General features: G+C 42.3%; 1 protein-coding gene across 7 annotated transcripts in view; it reads right to left on the bottom strand.

Moving 5' to 3' along the window:
* The window catches only part of ARHGEF6 (Rac/Cdc42 guanine nucleotide exchange factor 6), a 112,979-nt gene that overhangs the window by 39,353 nt on the left and 59,151 nt on the right, over nt 1–14,475 (bottom strand). For all 7 annotated transcript variants that reach the window (XM_087859899.1, XM_087859900.1, XM_087859898.1 and 4 more), the window contains one exon: nt 1,010–1,104. In XM_087859899.1, the coding sequence (XP_087716025.1) occupies nt 1,010–1,104 (95 nt within the window). The remainder of the gene's footprint in view (nt 1–1,009; nt 1,105–14,475) is intronic.

Genomic DNA, 14,475 nt, shown 5'->3' with positions numbered 1-14,475 from the left:
TGTTGATCGCGGTTCAACTCTTACAAAACACGGGAATACAAAATCCTTTCACACTGAAGTGAGATTCCCACAGTGCCATGGAAAAGAACCAACTGGGAAATTCAGCAAGACCTTATGCCTTAGCAAATACGCTTTGGAAAAAAAAAGGGAGGGGGGGAATCGCGAAATATGTTAAACTTATTTAAGCCTGAATCCCAGTAGTTGAGGCAGCTGGCCAGCCAAAGTAAACTCTTACTGGGGCGAAAGAGGCTTTTGTCCTCCAGTATGTGGGCCCACAGCTCAATTTTCTATTTGACTTATAGATCCTGATCTCTAGTAAAATGCAATCAATTAAAATAAAAACGCGAACGAATGCCGTTAGCCACTATTTGTTAAACAGGCCATGCTTACAAGCACGCACACACACAAAATGGTCAATATTTTTCTTCTGTGAAAACGAAGTTTTCAATTCAAGCCTCGGTCACTTCTAAGACCAGAGTAAAGTTTGAATATTTTATTAAAAACAAAAACAAACAACATTTGAACAGCTCTATCATTCACTTTGGCCTGGGTGAAACACGAGCTAGGTGCCCTTACAAACATTCACAAAATGCCACACTCTTTCCACTGTCAGACTGTAGGAAAGACTTTCTGCCCCGGCAAGCAAAGGTCAGGGGGAGCACAAAACTTTCCAGGTTACATGTTTTCTGCATAAAAACACCAGCAGGCCCTGTTTGTGCGAGGTAAACCTGCATGTATTGCTTTTAAAAATGTACAAGGTTCACAATTGTGACAGACAGAAATGCAGATGTGCTCATTCCTTCCACCGCCAAAAGAGACAGAAGGCCAAGCTCTCCAGCAGCAACATCTTGTGTAATTTCCGTTGCCTTGACCATGTTCTTGGCAACCTGTGATCTGTGGAAATTCTTCTAAAGGGCAAAATCAATTATTCAGTGACATAAGAGCAATGACTCTGGATGCTGACATTACCTTGCTTTATTTAGCAAGGGGTTTAAAATGTAAATCTTACTTGTTATTGGACTGCAGGGGTCTTAAGTAAGTGACAAGTAGAGACTGAAGTTCTTTAGCATAATCCTTTTCAGTGTCCAGAATGTTCTGTAACACCTATAGAGAAACAAAGGTCAAGGTCAAGATCTTGTATTTGTCAGGACAGTCCAAAGGTAAGGCAGAGCTTTAGATACTTTAACCAAATTACCAGACTAGCACGTAGTATATTTTAACCAAATTACCAGGCTAGCACATAGTAAGTAAGAAGCGCAAAATCTGGACGCAAACTAATAATTGCACAACAAACTTCGTTCTAGCAAACTAATAATTGCACGACCACTGGTTGCATAATTCATATGAATACAATTTTTCACAGTTACTCATAACCGGAAGGACCTGGCCATTTACACAGCGCTGTTGAGAATGCTTTCATGGGCTTTAAATCATTGATCCTCAGGAACGGTCTCAGCAAACAAAGGATCATATTCCCATTTTATGGATGAGAACATTGAGACCAGGCTACCTTAAGACATCCAGATTCGATGTCAGGGTAATTTCACGATAACTGAGGTCAAATACCACAAAAGGTTTTTCTTTAAGTTACATTTCAATAAGACCTTTAGGGGACAAAACCTGAGGCCACAGTGAATTTTTAAGTAGAGTTTGAACTGGTCTTTTAAGAAAGGTAAAAAGTGCTAGTATGAACATTTCAAACAGAAGAGGAAGCTGAAGTGGGAGGAATTTAACAAGGAAAATAATGCCCACCGGTTATTATGAAGAATAACCAAATCAAAATCCTCTAGGCAAAACAACCAACGTACAGAACGCCCCAGAACATTTCTCTTGCCCCACCAGTCCTAGGGGACTGCCCCATTCCCCGGCCTCTTCTGGAAGTAGCTACAACCTACATTGCAAGCTCCTAGAGCTCGCCAAGCTAACACTTCAGTTGACTTTCCCTCCTATCTCCTAATTCACCCAATAGCAGTGTCCTGAATGCCCACTCCGTGCCCAGTGCCACGCCGTGGGTTCGCAGAGCGGGATGTCAAACAGAGGATCACAGGACAACGTGAAGCATTCTTGGCTGCGAGAAGCCCCTCGGGCAACCAGCGTTCCAGACACAGACTCACAGGACAATGCATGATGATCCGCTTTTGAAAGGTTGAGAGGGCAAAGCGAGCGGAGGCCCAGGTAACCGTGGGCTTTGGGGGAAACCACCAGACGGGGGGCGCTCGTCCAGGCTCTGCTACCGACGGACAGGTGGCTACAGTTTTAAGGCTTCACTCACCTCACCTCAGATTGTGACATTTCACCTACCTCAGGGACCATTGTGAAGAGGCACTGAGACACTGTACAGATAGGTGCTGAGTGAGCGGGAAACAGTCCCGCCAACGTAAAGGGTCACAAAAGGGTTCACCACGGTGGCGCTACTGACACTTGAGACCGGACAACTCCTTGCTGGCAGGGGCTGCCCCGTGCGCTATGGGATGTTGAGCAGCGTCCCTGGCCTCTACCCACTAGATGTCAGCTGCATGCCACCCCCCCCACCCGGTATGGCAATCGGACACGTGTCCAGACATTGCCAAACACCATCTGAAGGACAATATCGCCCCAGTTGAGAATCCGTGGTTTAGAGGGCACAGGCCACAGCGTGGCTTCAAAAGCGAGGGCTTAAGTCATACCCCCTCCTCCCCGGCCGCTCATGTCTCCTTTCAGTTCCTCTACTCCTCAGAAACTACTCCCAAAAGATCTAAGTGTCAATAAATCCCAGGGCCTGGAGGCACTAATGCTCTCTGAAATTAAGCCAGCGATGGAATAGAAATGATTCCCCCCACAGAAAGCTGAAACACCGCAAAGGAAATCGGCAACTCTCTTGAGATGAACAAAAAAGAAAACACAACATGAAAAACGCATGGGGGACGCCTGGGTGGCTCAGTGGGTTAAGAGTCTGCCTTCGGCTCAGGTCATGATCCCAGGGGCCTAGGATGGCGTCCCGCATCGGGCTCCCTGCTCAGAGGGAAGCCTGCTTCTCCCTCTCCTTCTGCCTGCCACTCCCCCTGCTTGTGTGCTCTCTCTCTGACAAATAAATAAATAAATAAATAAATAAATAAATAAATAAATAAAATCTTTGAAAAAATAAAAAATAAAAAAAACTCCTGGGAAGCAGTTAAAGCAGACAAATATATAGCTGTAAATGTCCATATCAAAAAAGAAGAAAGAGGACTTCTGGTTTCTGGTCCAGCATTTAAGCAGCGTGGCAGTCATTACTCTACCCTAACGATAAGTAGATAGCTGAACTAACTGGGGGAAAAAAAAAAAAAAACGCCTAACTTTTCTTACATCTGTCAGAGAATTGAGGCCACGGGGGGAAAATGCTACCCCCAAAAGTGGAGAGACAGACAGGCAGATACAGAAAATCAAAATTTGCTGGAGCAGAAACCCATGAGCAGAGGCCTCCACGGAAATCAGGAGAAGGGCAGGAAAACCTGAGCTGTAACTGAATTGCTGGGGGTGCAGTGTGGACAAGTCTGAGAGTTTAAACCCCCAGGGGGCCCAGTCACAGGGCAGCACACCCACCTTTTGTGGTACCTCCGGCAGCTCTACCAGGCTGTCACAGCAAAGAGAGGAGGAAAATCTCCCTCCTTCAGAAGCAGGAAAGGAAAGGTAGCCATTTTGAAATACACCAGAGCATTCTGTCCATCTTAACAAGGTCTGCCCTCAAGAGAGAAACTGTTTCACGAGAGCCTAGCCTATCAGGTTTTTACCAGGGCCCATCCTAGCTAGGGGAGGGGAAATACCCTACCTCAGCTCCCTCTAGGCTTCCTGTCCCCCCCTAAAGGAGGAAAACAACCTGAGAAGCACACTGATGAAGTTCACAGTCTAGAGAATAAACTCACCAAAACATTGAGACCTAATCGGTGGACTTCAGAATCCCTCCCCTGCCCCCACGCCTCACCACCATATTACTTAAGACCTACTTACTCCAGCTCCTTTTACCCAGTATGTCATGTTTGGCTTCCAAAAAAAAGGTACAAGGCATACTAAAAGGCAAAAAGCACAGTTTGAAGAGACGGGGAAAACACTGGAACCACAGTCAGGGATGACAGGAGCATTGGAATTATCAGACTAGGATTTTAATATGACTATGAGTAATATGCTAAGAGCTCTAATGAAAGTAGACAACACACAAGAACAGATGGGTATTGTAAGCAGAAAGATAGAAATACTTAGAATGAAAATGAAATGGTAGCAATCCAAAACACTATAATAGAAATGAAGAATGCCTTTGATGGGCTCATTGGTACACTGGACCACCGAAAAAAGAATCTCTGAGCTTATGGTTGAAGATTTTGAAACTGAAAAGCAAACAAACAAAAAAAAAGACTTAAAAAATGAAACAGAATACCTACGAATTGTGGGATAACACATGTTTAATGAGAATACCAGAAGGAGAAGAAAGGGAGAAAGGGACAGAAGAAATACTTGAAACAACAATGACTGACAATTTTTCTAAATTAATGTCAAACACCAAACGACAGATGCGGGAAGCTCACAGATAACCAGCAGGATAAAGGCAAAAAACAAACCCACCTAGGCAAGTCACATTCAAAGTCCAGAAAAAGCAAAGATAAAGAAAAAACCGTAAAAGAACCCGGAGTGTGGGGGGGGAACCCCAGCTTAACTATAGAGAAGCTAAGATAAGAATTATATCCAATGTATCCTCAGAAACCATGCAAAGAAGAGGGGAGTGGAGTTAAATATTTAAAGTGTTGAGAAAAAAAAATCCCACCAACCTGGAATTCTGTACCCTGTGAAATTTTCCTTCAAAACTCAAGGAAAAATAAAGACTTTCTCAGGCATACAAAAATTGAGGGAATTTATTGCCAGTAGACCTGCCTTGCAGGACGTGTTTCAAAAAAGGTTCTTCAGAGAGGAGGAAAATGCTATAGGTCAGAGACCCAGATCTACATAAGGAAAGAAAATATGAGAGAAGGAATAAGTGAAGATAAAATAAAAACTCTAATTTTTTATATTCTTAATTGATGTAACAGATAACAGTCTGTTCAAATAATAGAAACAATGTATTCAATTACATATATATAATTAAGATAAGCATTATATATGCTTACAAAAAAGATAAGCATATACATATGCTTATAGACAGGCATATATATAATGCTTATGTATGCTTATGCATAAATGAAATGAATGACAGCAAGGATACAAGGGATGGGAGGGAGGAACTAGGAGTACTCTGTTATTATAAGGTACTCGTGCCACCTATAAAGCAGTATAGTGGTATTTTTGCACTAGATCTAAATATACATTGCAAACTCTAGGTCAACCATTCAAAAAAGCAAAAAGAAAATTCTAGAAAGATACAAACTACCAAAACTGACTCACAAAAGAAACAGAAAGTCTCAACACCTATAACAAGTAAAGACATTGAATAAGCATTCAAAACAATTCCCATAAGTTAAAGTCCAGGATGAGATGGCCTTACTGGTTGATTCTATCAAAAGTTGAAAGAATTCATATCAGTCCTTCACAAACTCTTAAAGTCCTGGAAAAGAACAGAGTAGAGGGTACACTTTCCAATTCCAAAACATACCACAAAGCTACAGTAACAAGATAGTTTAGTACTGGTATAGGATAGATATGTAGATCGGTGGAGTAGAATTCAGAGTCCAGAAATGAACCCATGGTCAACTGATTTTTGACAAGTGTACCGAGACCTTTCAAAAGGGAAAGAACAGTCTTTTAAACAAATGGTGCGAGGACTGCTGGATGTCTACATGCAAAAGACTTGCACTCCAACTCTATAACATATACAAAAAATAATTCAAAATGGACTCAAGCGTTAAAACTACCAAACTCAGAAGAGAACAGAGGAGGAAATCTTCATGACTTTGGATTTGACACCAAAAGCACAAGCAACAAGAGAAAAAATACATAAGCTGGAATTCATAAAAATTAAAAGGGGCAAAGCACATTATCAAGAAAGTGAAAAGATAAGCCACAGAATGGGAGAAATATTTACAAGTCATATATCTGGGAAGGGTCTAGTATCCAGAATATATAAAGAATTCTAACAACTCAACAGTAAAAATAATCACTTGAAAGTCAGCTAAGTATTTGAATAGCCATAGAGTTTCACCATATGACACAGCAGTTCAATTCCTAGAGAAATGAAAACATATGTGCACACAAAAACCTGCACATGCATCTTTACAGAGCATTATTAATAACAACCATAAAGTGGATACAATCCAAAGGTCCATCAACTGATGAATGGATAGACACAACCTAGTATATCTATACAATGGAATCTCAGCCATAAAAAGGAAAGAAGTACTGGTACATTCTACAACATGAACAAACCATGAAAATAATACACTAAGTGAAAGAAACCAGACACAGAGGAACAAATAATGTATGATTCAGTTTATACGGCATGTCCAGAATAGGCAGAATCCATAGAGACAGACAGTAGATTAGCGGTTGTCAAGGCCTGGAGGAAGTGATTGCTAATGGGTACAGGCTTTCTTCTTTTTTTAATTTTTTATTGAAATTCAATTTAGTTAACATATACTTTATTATTAGCTTCAGAGATAGACTAATGATTCATCAGTTGCATATGACACCCAGTGTTCGTTCCATCAAGTGCCCTCCTTAATGACCATCACCCAGTTACCCCATCCCCCCACCCACCTCCCCTCCAGCAACCCTATTTGTTTCCTAGAGTTAAGAGTCTTATGGTTTGTCTCCCTCTCTAATTTTGTCTTATTTTGTTTATCCCTCCCTTCCCCTATGTTCATCTGTTTTGTTTCTTAAGTTCTACGTATGAGTGAAATCATATGGTATTTGTCTTTCTCTGGCTGACTTATTTTGCTTAGCATAATATGCATAATACGCTCTAGTTCCACCAACGTTGTTGCAAATGGCAAGATTTAATTCTTTTTGATGGCTGAGTAGTATTTCATTGGAGTATTTTATTTATATTATATATAAATATATAATATCACCTCTTCTTTGTCTATTCATCTGTCGATGGACATCTGGGCTCTTTCCACAAGTTGGCTACTGTGGACATTGCTGGTATGGGTACTGGGTTTCTTATTGGGGTGGTGAGGTGATGAAAATATTGTAAAACCAGATAGTGGTGATTGTCACATAACTCTGTTAACTTACTAAAAATCAGTGACTTGTACTGTTTAAAATGGTGAGTTATGTGGTATGTGAATTATATGTTAATAAAGCTATTTTAAAAAGTCAAAGGACACATTTCTCATCTGTTAAGAGAAACTCTTTCCGGTTTTTCTCTCGGACTCCAAGTCCTCATCCAGGAGAATGTCCTTCCAAACTCGAATCTGTCCATCACAGAGCTCTCTGCCCAGCTGGCCTGCTGTTCACTACGGTACCTCTGCTCATCACCTATATTCGTGCTCAGCACTAATACTCATTTTGTATTCTTAGAAATGGCGAGAACTGCACCAGGATTCAGCAGTATCATTTTTTATTAAGGAAGAGGTAAAATATACACAGACGGCTTTATTAACAGTATTTATTTGTCTATAGGATTTGTATGGAGGGCAGGGAAAAGGATGGTGGCATGCCTTCCTGCTCATGTTCGGGAAGGAATGAAGTCATCTAATCATCTCCTTTTGTTCACATTTTTCTAAAAAGACCATGTCTGGAAATGAGCCATCCCACATCCTCAGCCTCCTTTCAAGCACTGTTGCCTATAACTGTCACCCTACCCACATTATAATGTCTGCTGGAAACAAGAAAAACAAAATAAAAAAATATCAAACTAGATCCAGTCATTCATTGCCTGAAGGGAATTTTTAAATTAGAAAAGTCAGACATTATTTACATCATAAAATGTGATTTTTACAACAAACAACACTGCTTTAATCCGACCTCCCTCTCACCACTGAAACAGCTTTATTATTTCAACTTCCTTTAAAATACTATCATCTGGGGCTCCTTTAAAAGAAACCACTAAGATTTTGCAAAGGAAAAAAAAAGAAAAGAAAAGAAAACGAAGTCACTGAGATTTTGCAAGAAGGGTGCCCACTGTCCTGCTCCCATGGGTGTATTTGCTAGGTAAGGAAGCACGCTTCCTAGGGGTCCCAGTCTTGGTGGACCCACTAGCCTGGGACCCAAGAAGGCAAAGGTGAGTTATGCAGGCAGACACCTCCTGGTGCCTTTGGGTGGGTTCTGGAGAGCTAAACCGAAAATATATGTTAACTCATATTGTTGCAAGTTTTGAGGGTGGCTGAACTAAACTGACAAAGGTCGTCAACGAATCCTTCATTAAATACTGCAAAAAAGAATATTGAACGGTAACATATTAAAGAGCCCTGCCCTTGCTGCGGCTTGATTAGTAGAAATGCTCATCTGGGTGGATGCTTGGGATTCTTTCCCAAATTCATTTGGGCTTTTATTGCTTTCCTCAATCTCAAAAGACCAACTGATGAACTTCTGAGACTGGTTCTTTATTTTTCAGGCCACAGGGCATCTACTGTAAGAGGATAAAAAGGGAAGCAGACAGAGGAGGCTATGTGTTCCCAAACAGAAGGCCTCAGTGGTGAGTCAGAAGGCAAGGGTTTGGCAAGCCAACCAGCTTCAGAGCAGTACAGTTTGATCGAGATGAAATCCATTCGAACTTACTAAAATAGACTGCGGCCAGACATCTCCTTTCTCCCTGCCTCTGTCTTCCCAAGGACAACTGAGTATCCTTTTGCTCCATTAACCTTTGACTAAATTCAGAATAAGACAGATGGTGAGAAGCCATAGAAAAAGAGGTGGAGGCCTTTTGTGCCTCCATCCCGGGTTATTGATTTTCCAGTAAAATATATTTCCCACGTTCCTTGGAAAGGCTTGAGAGTGAGTTCATTTTTATAACTCTTTCTTCCAAAGGGAGAGAGTCATAGAGAATGAAGGAATTATTTTAAAAGGCAAAAATGCATAACAAAGGCTGAAAACAGAGAGATGTCCAATGACGAAGGAGGATTCTAATGGCTCAGGAAACCTTAAATCAAAGCAGAGACATACTATAGGAATTCCGAGATAATTATGATGCCTGTAAAAATGAGTTCATGTTGATAAAGTCCTATGGGACCTAAGAAGTCACTGTATTACTGTATTACTGTCACCTTTGGCTTATATGCCAGTAGAGCCTGGAAGCCAATTCAAGTGCAGTGATTGGTCTCACACCTCCAGGTCCTTGGATTTCCCGGAACCAGCAGCACTATCTCCCGATCAACAGACTCTGCGAATCCTGTCACCACCTCTACCTCCAGCCTTCAGATGGAAGATAAACAGTTGACCCTCGAACCACACGGGTTCAAACTGCACAGGTCCACTTAGACGCAAATTCTTTTCAATAAACACAGTACAGTACCGTAAAGGTATTTTTTCCCTTATGACTTTGTTAATAACATTTTCTTTTCTCTAGCTTACTTTACGATAAGAGTGCAGCATATAACACATATGACATACAAAATAGGTGGTAATCAACTGCTCATGTTATCGGTGAGGCTTCTGGTCAACAGCAAGCTATGAGTTAAGTTCTTGGAGAGTCGAAAGTTATACGTGGATTTTCGACTGTGCAGGGGGTCAGCGCCCCTAACCCCCAAGTTGTTCAAGGGTCAACTGTCTATGGATAAGTGAGACAGGAAATGGGTAGGTGAAAAAGTACAGGGGATATGGAGAAGGAGTAAATGGGTAGATGTATAAAGTAGTTTAGGTCGGTAGATTAAACAAGGGAAGGCACACGAGGACTTTCAGGGCAGTGAAAATACTCTGTATGATCCGCTAATGACGGATACGTGCCATTATACATTTGCCCCAACCCAAAGAACATACTACACCAAGAGTGAACCCTAATGTAAACTTTATATATATATATATATATATATAAACAGACTATATATATATTTTTTTCATTTATATATATATATATATATAAACAGACTATATATATATATATATATATTTTCATTCTTCGGTTGTCACCAGTCCCTACTCTGGTGGAAGATGCTGGTAGTGGGCGAGGCTGTGCAAGTGTGCGGCTGGGGGGTGGGTAGATGAGAAATCTCTGTACTTTCTGCTCAGTTTTGCTGTGAACCCAAAACTGCTCTATAAAATAAAGTCTTAAAAAGGTGGGGGGATGAATAAGCACTAGACAAAGATAGAGAAAATTCAGGTGGGAGCAAGTGGGCAGACAGATGAGTAAGAGAGAAAATGGGGTAAGCAGAAGGTAGGTGATGAGAGCAGAAACTGCCAGAGGTTTCCTGGGATTTTTATGTGATCTAACATTGCCACACACTTCCCACCTTTCCTCCCGAATGCAAGTTCTTTAAGACACACCCTTTAGGCATCCGCCACAAGTTACGCAGAAGAAAGGTAGAAAAAAAAAATACTGCTGGCCCTTACTGCTTGTATTTTTCCGTTTGGGTGTAGGCAGACAGCCCGTCTCCCTCTGCAGACTGATGCTCATGGCTGGAATCGAGCCTTCGGATTCCTGTGTGTGGCAGTGCAAAGGACAGCACCCTTCCCGTGTGCAGGAACGGCTGCAGTGAATAAAGCATTGTCCCTCCCCAGGGCATTTCGATGGGCAAAGAGAGACAGCAGTCCTCCCTGTGACCTGCAGGGATGGACGGCAGGCGGGGACGGACTGCAGGCATGCACACTCCTGCCTGGGCAGCTGTGCCCAGATAGTGCCTCCCTGCCTGAACTCCCTTCCAGCTCTTCTCTGCTTATCTAAGTCTTGACATGCTTGAATCCCATCTTCCACTGAACCTTTCCCTTTATTGGTCCTCCAACGTCAGTTTCCTGAGCTTCAGAATACCTGTGGGCGGGGGCAGTGGAAGAGGCGAGGAAGGGGCTGAAGGAGTTGTTAAAAATGCGATTTCCTGAGATCTGGGGCCAGACATTCTGAGGTATAGCAAGTAAGGTATGGGGCCCAGATATCTGCATGTTTAACAAGCTTCCCGGGGGGCGTCGGATGCAGGATCCCTCAACCACATTTTGAGAAACCCATGTTAGGATACTGTGTACCTTTACACCATTCTCTGCCAGGGGGCTTACACTACCATGTCTGTCCTGCCTTCCCCACGAGGCCGTGGGGGCGACAACCTAGGTGCTGCGTGTAAATTAAGCCTGATGACGAAGCCCCTGAGATTCCTTTCTCTGTTCTTCATTTTTTCAGTTTTACTGAGGTACAACCGACAAATAAAAAGTATATATATATTGGAGGCATATAACATGATATTTTGATAAAGGCACACACTGCAAAATGATCACCTCAATCAAGCTAATTAACATCCCTCCCCTCACATTGGTACCATTTTCCTTTCTTGTTGCTACTGTTGCTGTTGTTCTTAATTTTTAAATATTTCAAAGAAAGCCAAGGAGCAGGATAAGATTATCAGAAATACAATGAATAGGAAAATGATACACTGTTTTTCAATGCGGAAACAAGTTCAACAAATGGCAGCATATCTTGAGGACACGGAAGGAACCAAGGTCAGGGGCAGCACAAGCCTCCTCTGGGCTGCCCCAGCCCTAAAGGATGCTCAACACCTATTCCAAGCAATAGGCCAGGAGTGGCCCAGCCTCAGACACACTGATGTGCCACCAGAATGCATCAAGGCCTGAATGGGGCAGAAATCAGGAGACGACCCCTTGGAAACTTGAAAAGGGGGAGACGATATCTACAGACTTGCCAATCAAGAGGTCTCTATCCTGCCTAAGTTTATATGATGTGATGGCTAATTGAATTTTATTTTTTAAAGATTTTATTTATTCATTTGAGAGAGAGAGAGCACACATGAGCAGGGGGGAGAGGAAGAGGGAGAAGCAGACTCCCCGCTGAGCTGGGCGCCCAACACAGGGCTCGATTTCAGGACCCAGAGATCACAACCTTAGCCAAAGGCAGATGCTTAACCATCGGAGCCACCCAGGCACCCCGTGATGGTTAATTTTACATGTCACTTCACTGGGTCACAAGGTACCCAGCTTAAACATTATTTATGGGTGTGTCTGTGAGTGCGTTTCCAGATAAGATGAGCCTTTGAACTGGTAGAGTGAGTAAAGCAGAGTGCCCACCCCAATGTGGGTGGGCATCATCCAATCTGTTGAGGGCCTGAATAGAACAAAAAGGTAGAGGAAGGGAGAATCGTTCTCTCTGCCTGACGTCTTGAACTGAAACATCAGTCTTCTCCTACCCTCGGACTAGAACTTACACCATTGGCTCTCCTGGTTCTCAGGCCTTTGGACAATTTAACTTCTCAGAATCCACTCTGCACATCTTTATATACAGTTTGCCAAAGTCCTATGTATCAGATTCCTCACTGCAGAACTGTTTATATAAGCAGCAAGGAACTAGAAGCCATGCGCATGAACTCTAACAGGAGGTGGGAGATACAAACTGCAGGACATCCAGAATTTATATATAAAATTTACATGAGGCCCATAAGAATCACAGAGGTTAACGTGCCTTGGATAATCCCAATGAGATCTGAAATTGGTAGAATCATTGTATGTACTTACTACATCTTCTTTATCCATTCATCTATCGATGGACACTCGGGCTACTTCCATATCTTGGCTGTTGTAAATAATGCTGCCATAACGCAGGGGTGCGTGTAACCCTGTGAATTAGTATTCTCGTGTTCTTTGGGTAAATACCCAGTAGTGTGGTTGCTGGATCATAAGGCAGTTCTATTTTTAACTTTTTGACACACACACACACACACACACACACACACACACACACACACACAGAGGAATATTATTCAGCCACAAAAAAGAATGACATCTTTCCATTTGCAACAACATAGATGGAACTACAGAGTATAATGCTAAGGGAAATAAATCAGTCAGAGAAAGACAAATACTATATGCTCTCACTCATATGCGGAATTTCAGAAACAAAACAAACAAGCAAAGTGAAAAAAAAGACAGAGAGGCAAAGCAAGACACAAACTCTTAACCACAGAGAACACAGTGATGGTTACCAGAGGGGAGGGGGTGGGGTGGGGGGTGGGGGACACAGGGGATGGGGATGAAGGACGGCACTGACTATGATGAGCAGGGGGTGATGTGTGGAAGTGTGGAATCACTAAACTGTACATCTGAAACTAATAATACACTGTATGTGAACTACCTGGAATTTAAATAAAAACTTGAAAAAATACATTGGTAGAATCAGCAGAGGCAGAGAGAGCTCCAAAGCAGCTTGATGGCATACTTCAAATCCACAGGGAGAAGAAGCTATGGTCATATTTTCATCCACCATTTGACTGCATTCTTTCTTTAAAAATTAAATCACTGGGGCGGGGGGGCGCCTGGGTGGCTCCGTCAGTTAAGCATCTGACTCTTGATTTTGGCTCAGCTCTTGATCTCAGGGTCGTGAGATCAAGCCCTGTGTTGGGTTCCATGCTCAGTGGGGAGTCTACTTCTCTCCCTCTCCCTCTGCCCCTCTCCCTACTTGTGCACCCATGTGTGCTCTCTCTCTCTCTAATAATAAATAAATCTTTAAAAAATTAAATCACTGGGGTGGGGTGGCTGGGCGGCTCAGTCAGTTAAGTGCCTGACTCTTGGTTTTGGCTCGGTCATGATCTCAGAGTCATGAGATGGAGCCCCCTGTTGGGCTCTGTGCTCAGTGCAGAGTCTGCTTGAGAGTCTCACCCTCTCCCACTCCCTCAGCCCCTCTCCTGATTCATGCTCTCTCTCTCTTTTTCTTTCTCTCAAATAAAAAAAAACAAAATCTTAAAAAAAAATTAAATCACTGGGGGTCACCTGGAAGCTAAAAGAAATGGTCACAGAGGAAGGGAGAAGGGAGCCCAGCTCTGTTGGGTAATACACTTTAACCTCAGACATGTAAGGAAAAAAATAGTGATAAAATTGTCCCCTCTGATTATTGTCCATGCCACCTATGAAGCTCCTTCCTGAATTCTCATACCAACTATTGCTCACGTCATCATTATGGAGCAAATTCACTGAAGAGCGCAGTTCTGTCTTTAGAAACGCCATGTATAGAGATGTTTAAAAAATATCCATGCACAGAATGAAAGGAGTATGCAGCCCAAATACATATCTAATATTGGGTGAAAAGTGACACTGTTTCAGCCAAGGTGGGGGACGACGATGACGAAGCTACCAGACAGGAAAACTTAGAGGTTATGATGCCTTGACCTTTTCATTAGTGACTGGGCCAAGTCTGGAAAGGAGATATGAAGGAAAGCAGAGAGAAGATTAAGGAGAGTAATATGATTTTTTTTCAAATGGGAACTTATTTTGAATATTGCACATGCCCTATTTACAGCTAATAGATTTTGACATATCTGTGTTCAAGCCAGAGCCCTTTCATTCTTCCCTCTGTGCCAAAGGGCAGTCTTCCCTTCAGGCTCTCCTCGAACACAAGGTTGATAATATTTTCGAGGACATCATAATGGATTGATTGGTTCTAAAATAAAA

Source organism: Ursus americanus, chromosome X (genome assembly GCF_024610735.1).
Source record: "Ursus americanus isolate L20-20 chromosome X, mUrsAme1.1.p, whole genome shotgun sequence".
NCBI classification, from domain to species: Eukaryota; Metazoa; Chordata; class Mammalia; order Carnivora; family Ursidae; genus Ursus; species Ursus americanus.
This window is presented reverse-complemented; position numbering and strand designations above follow the sequence as displayed.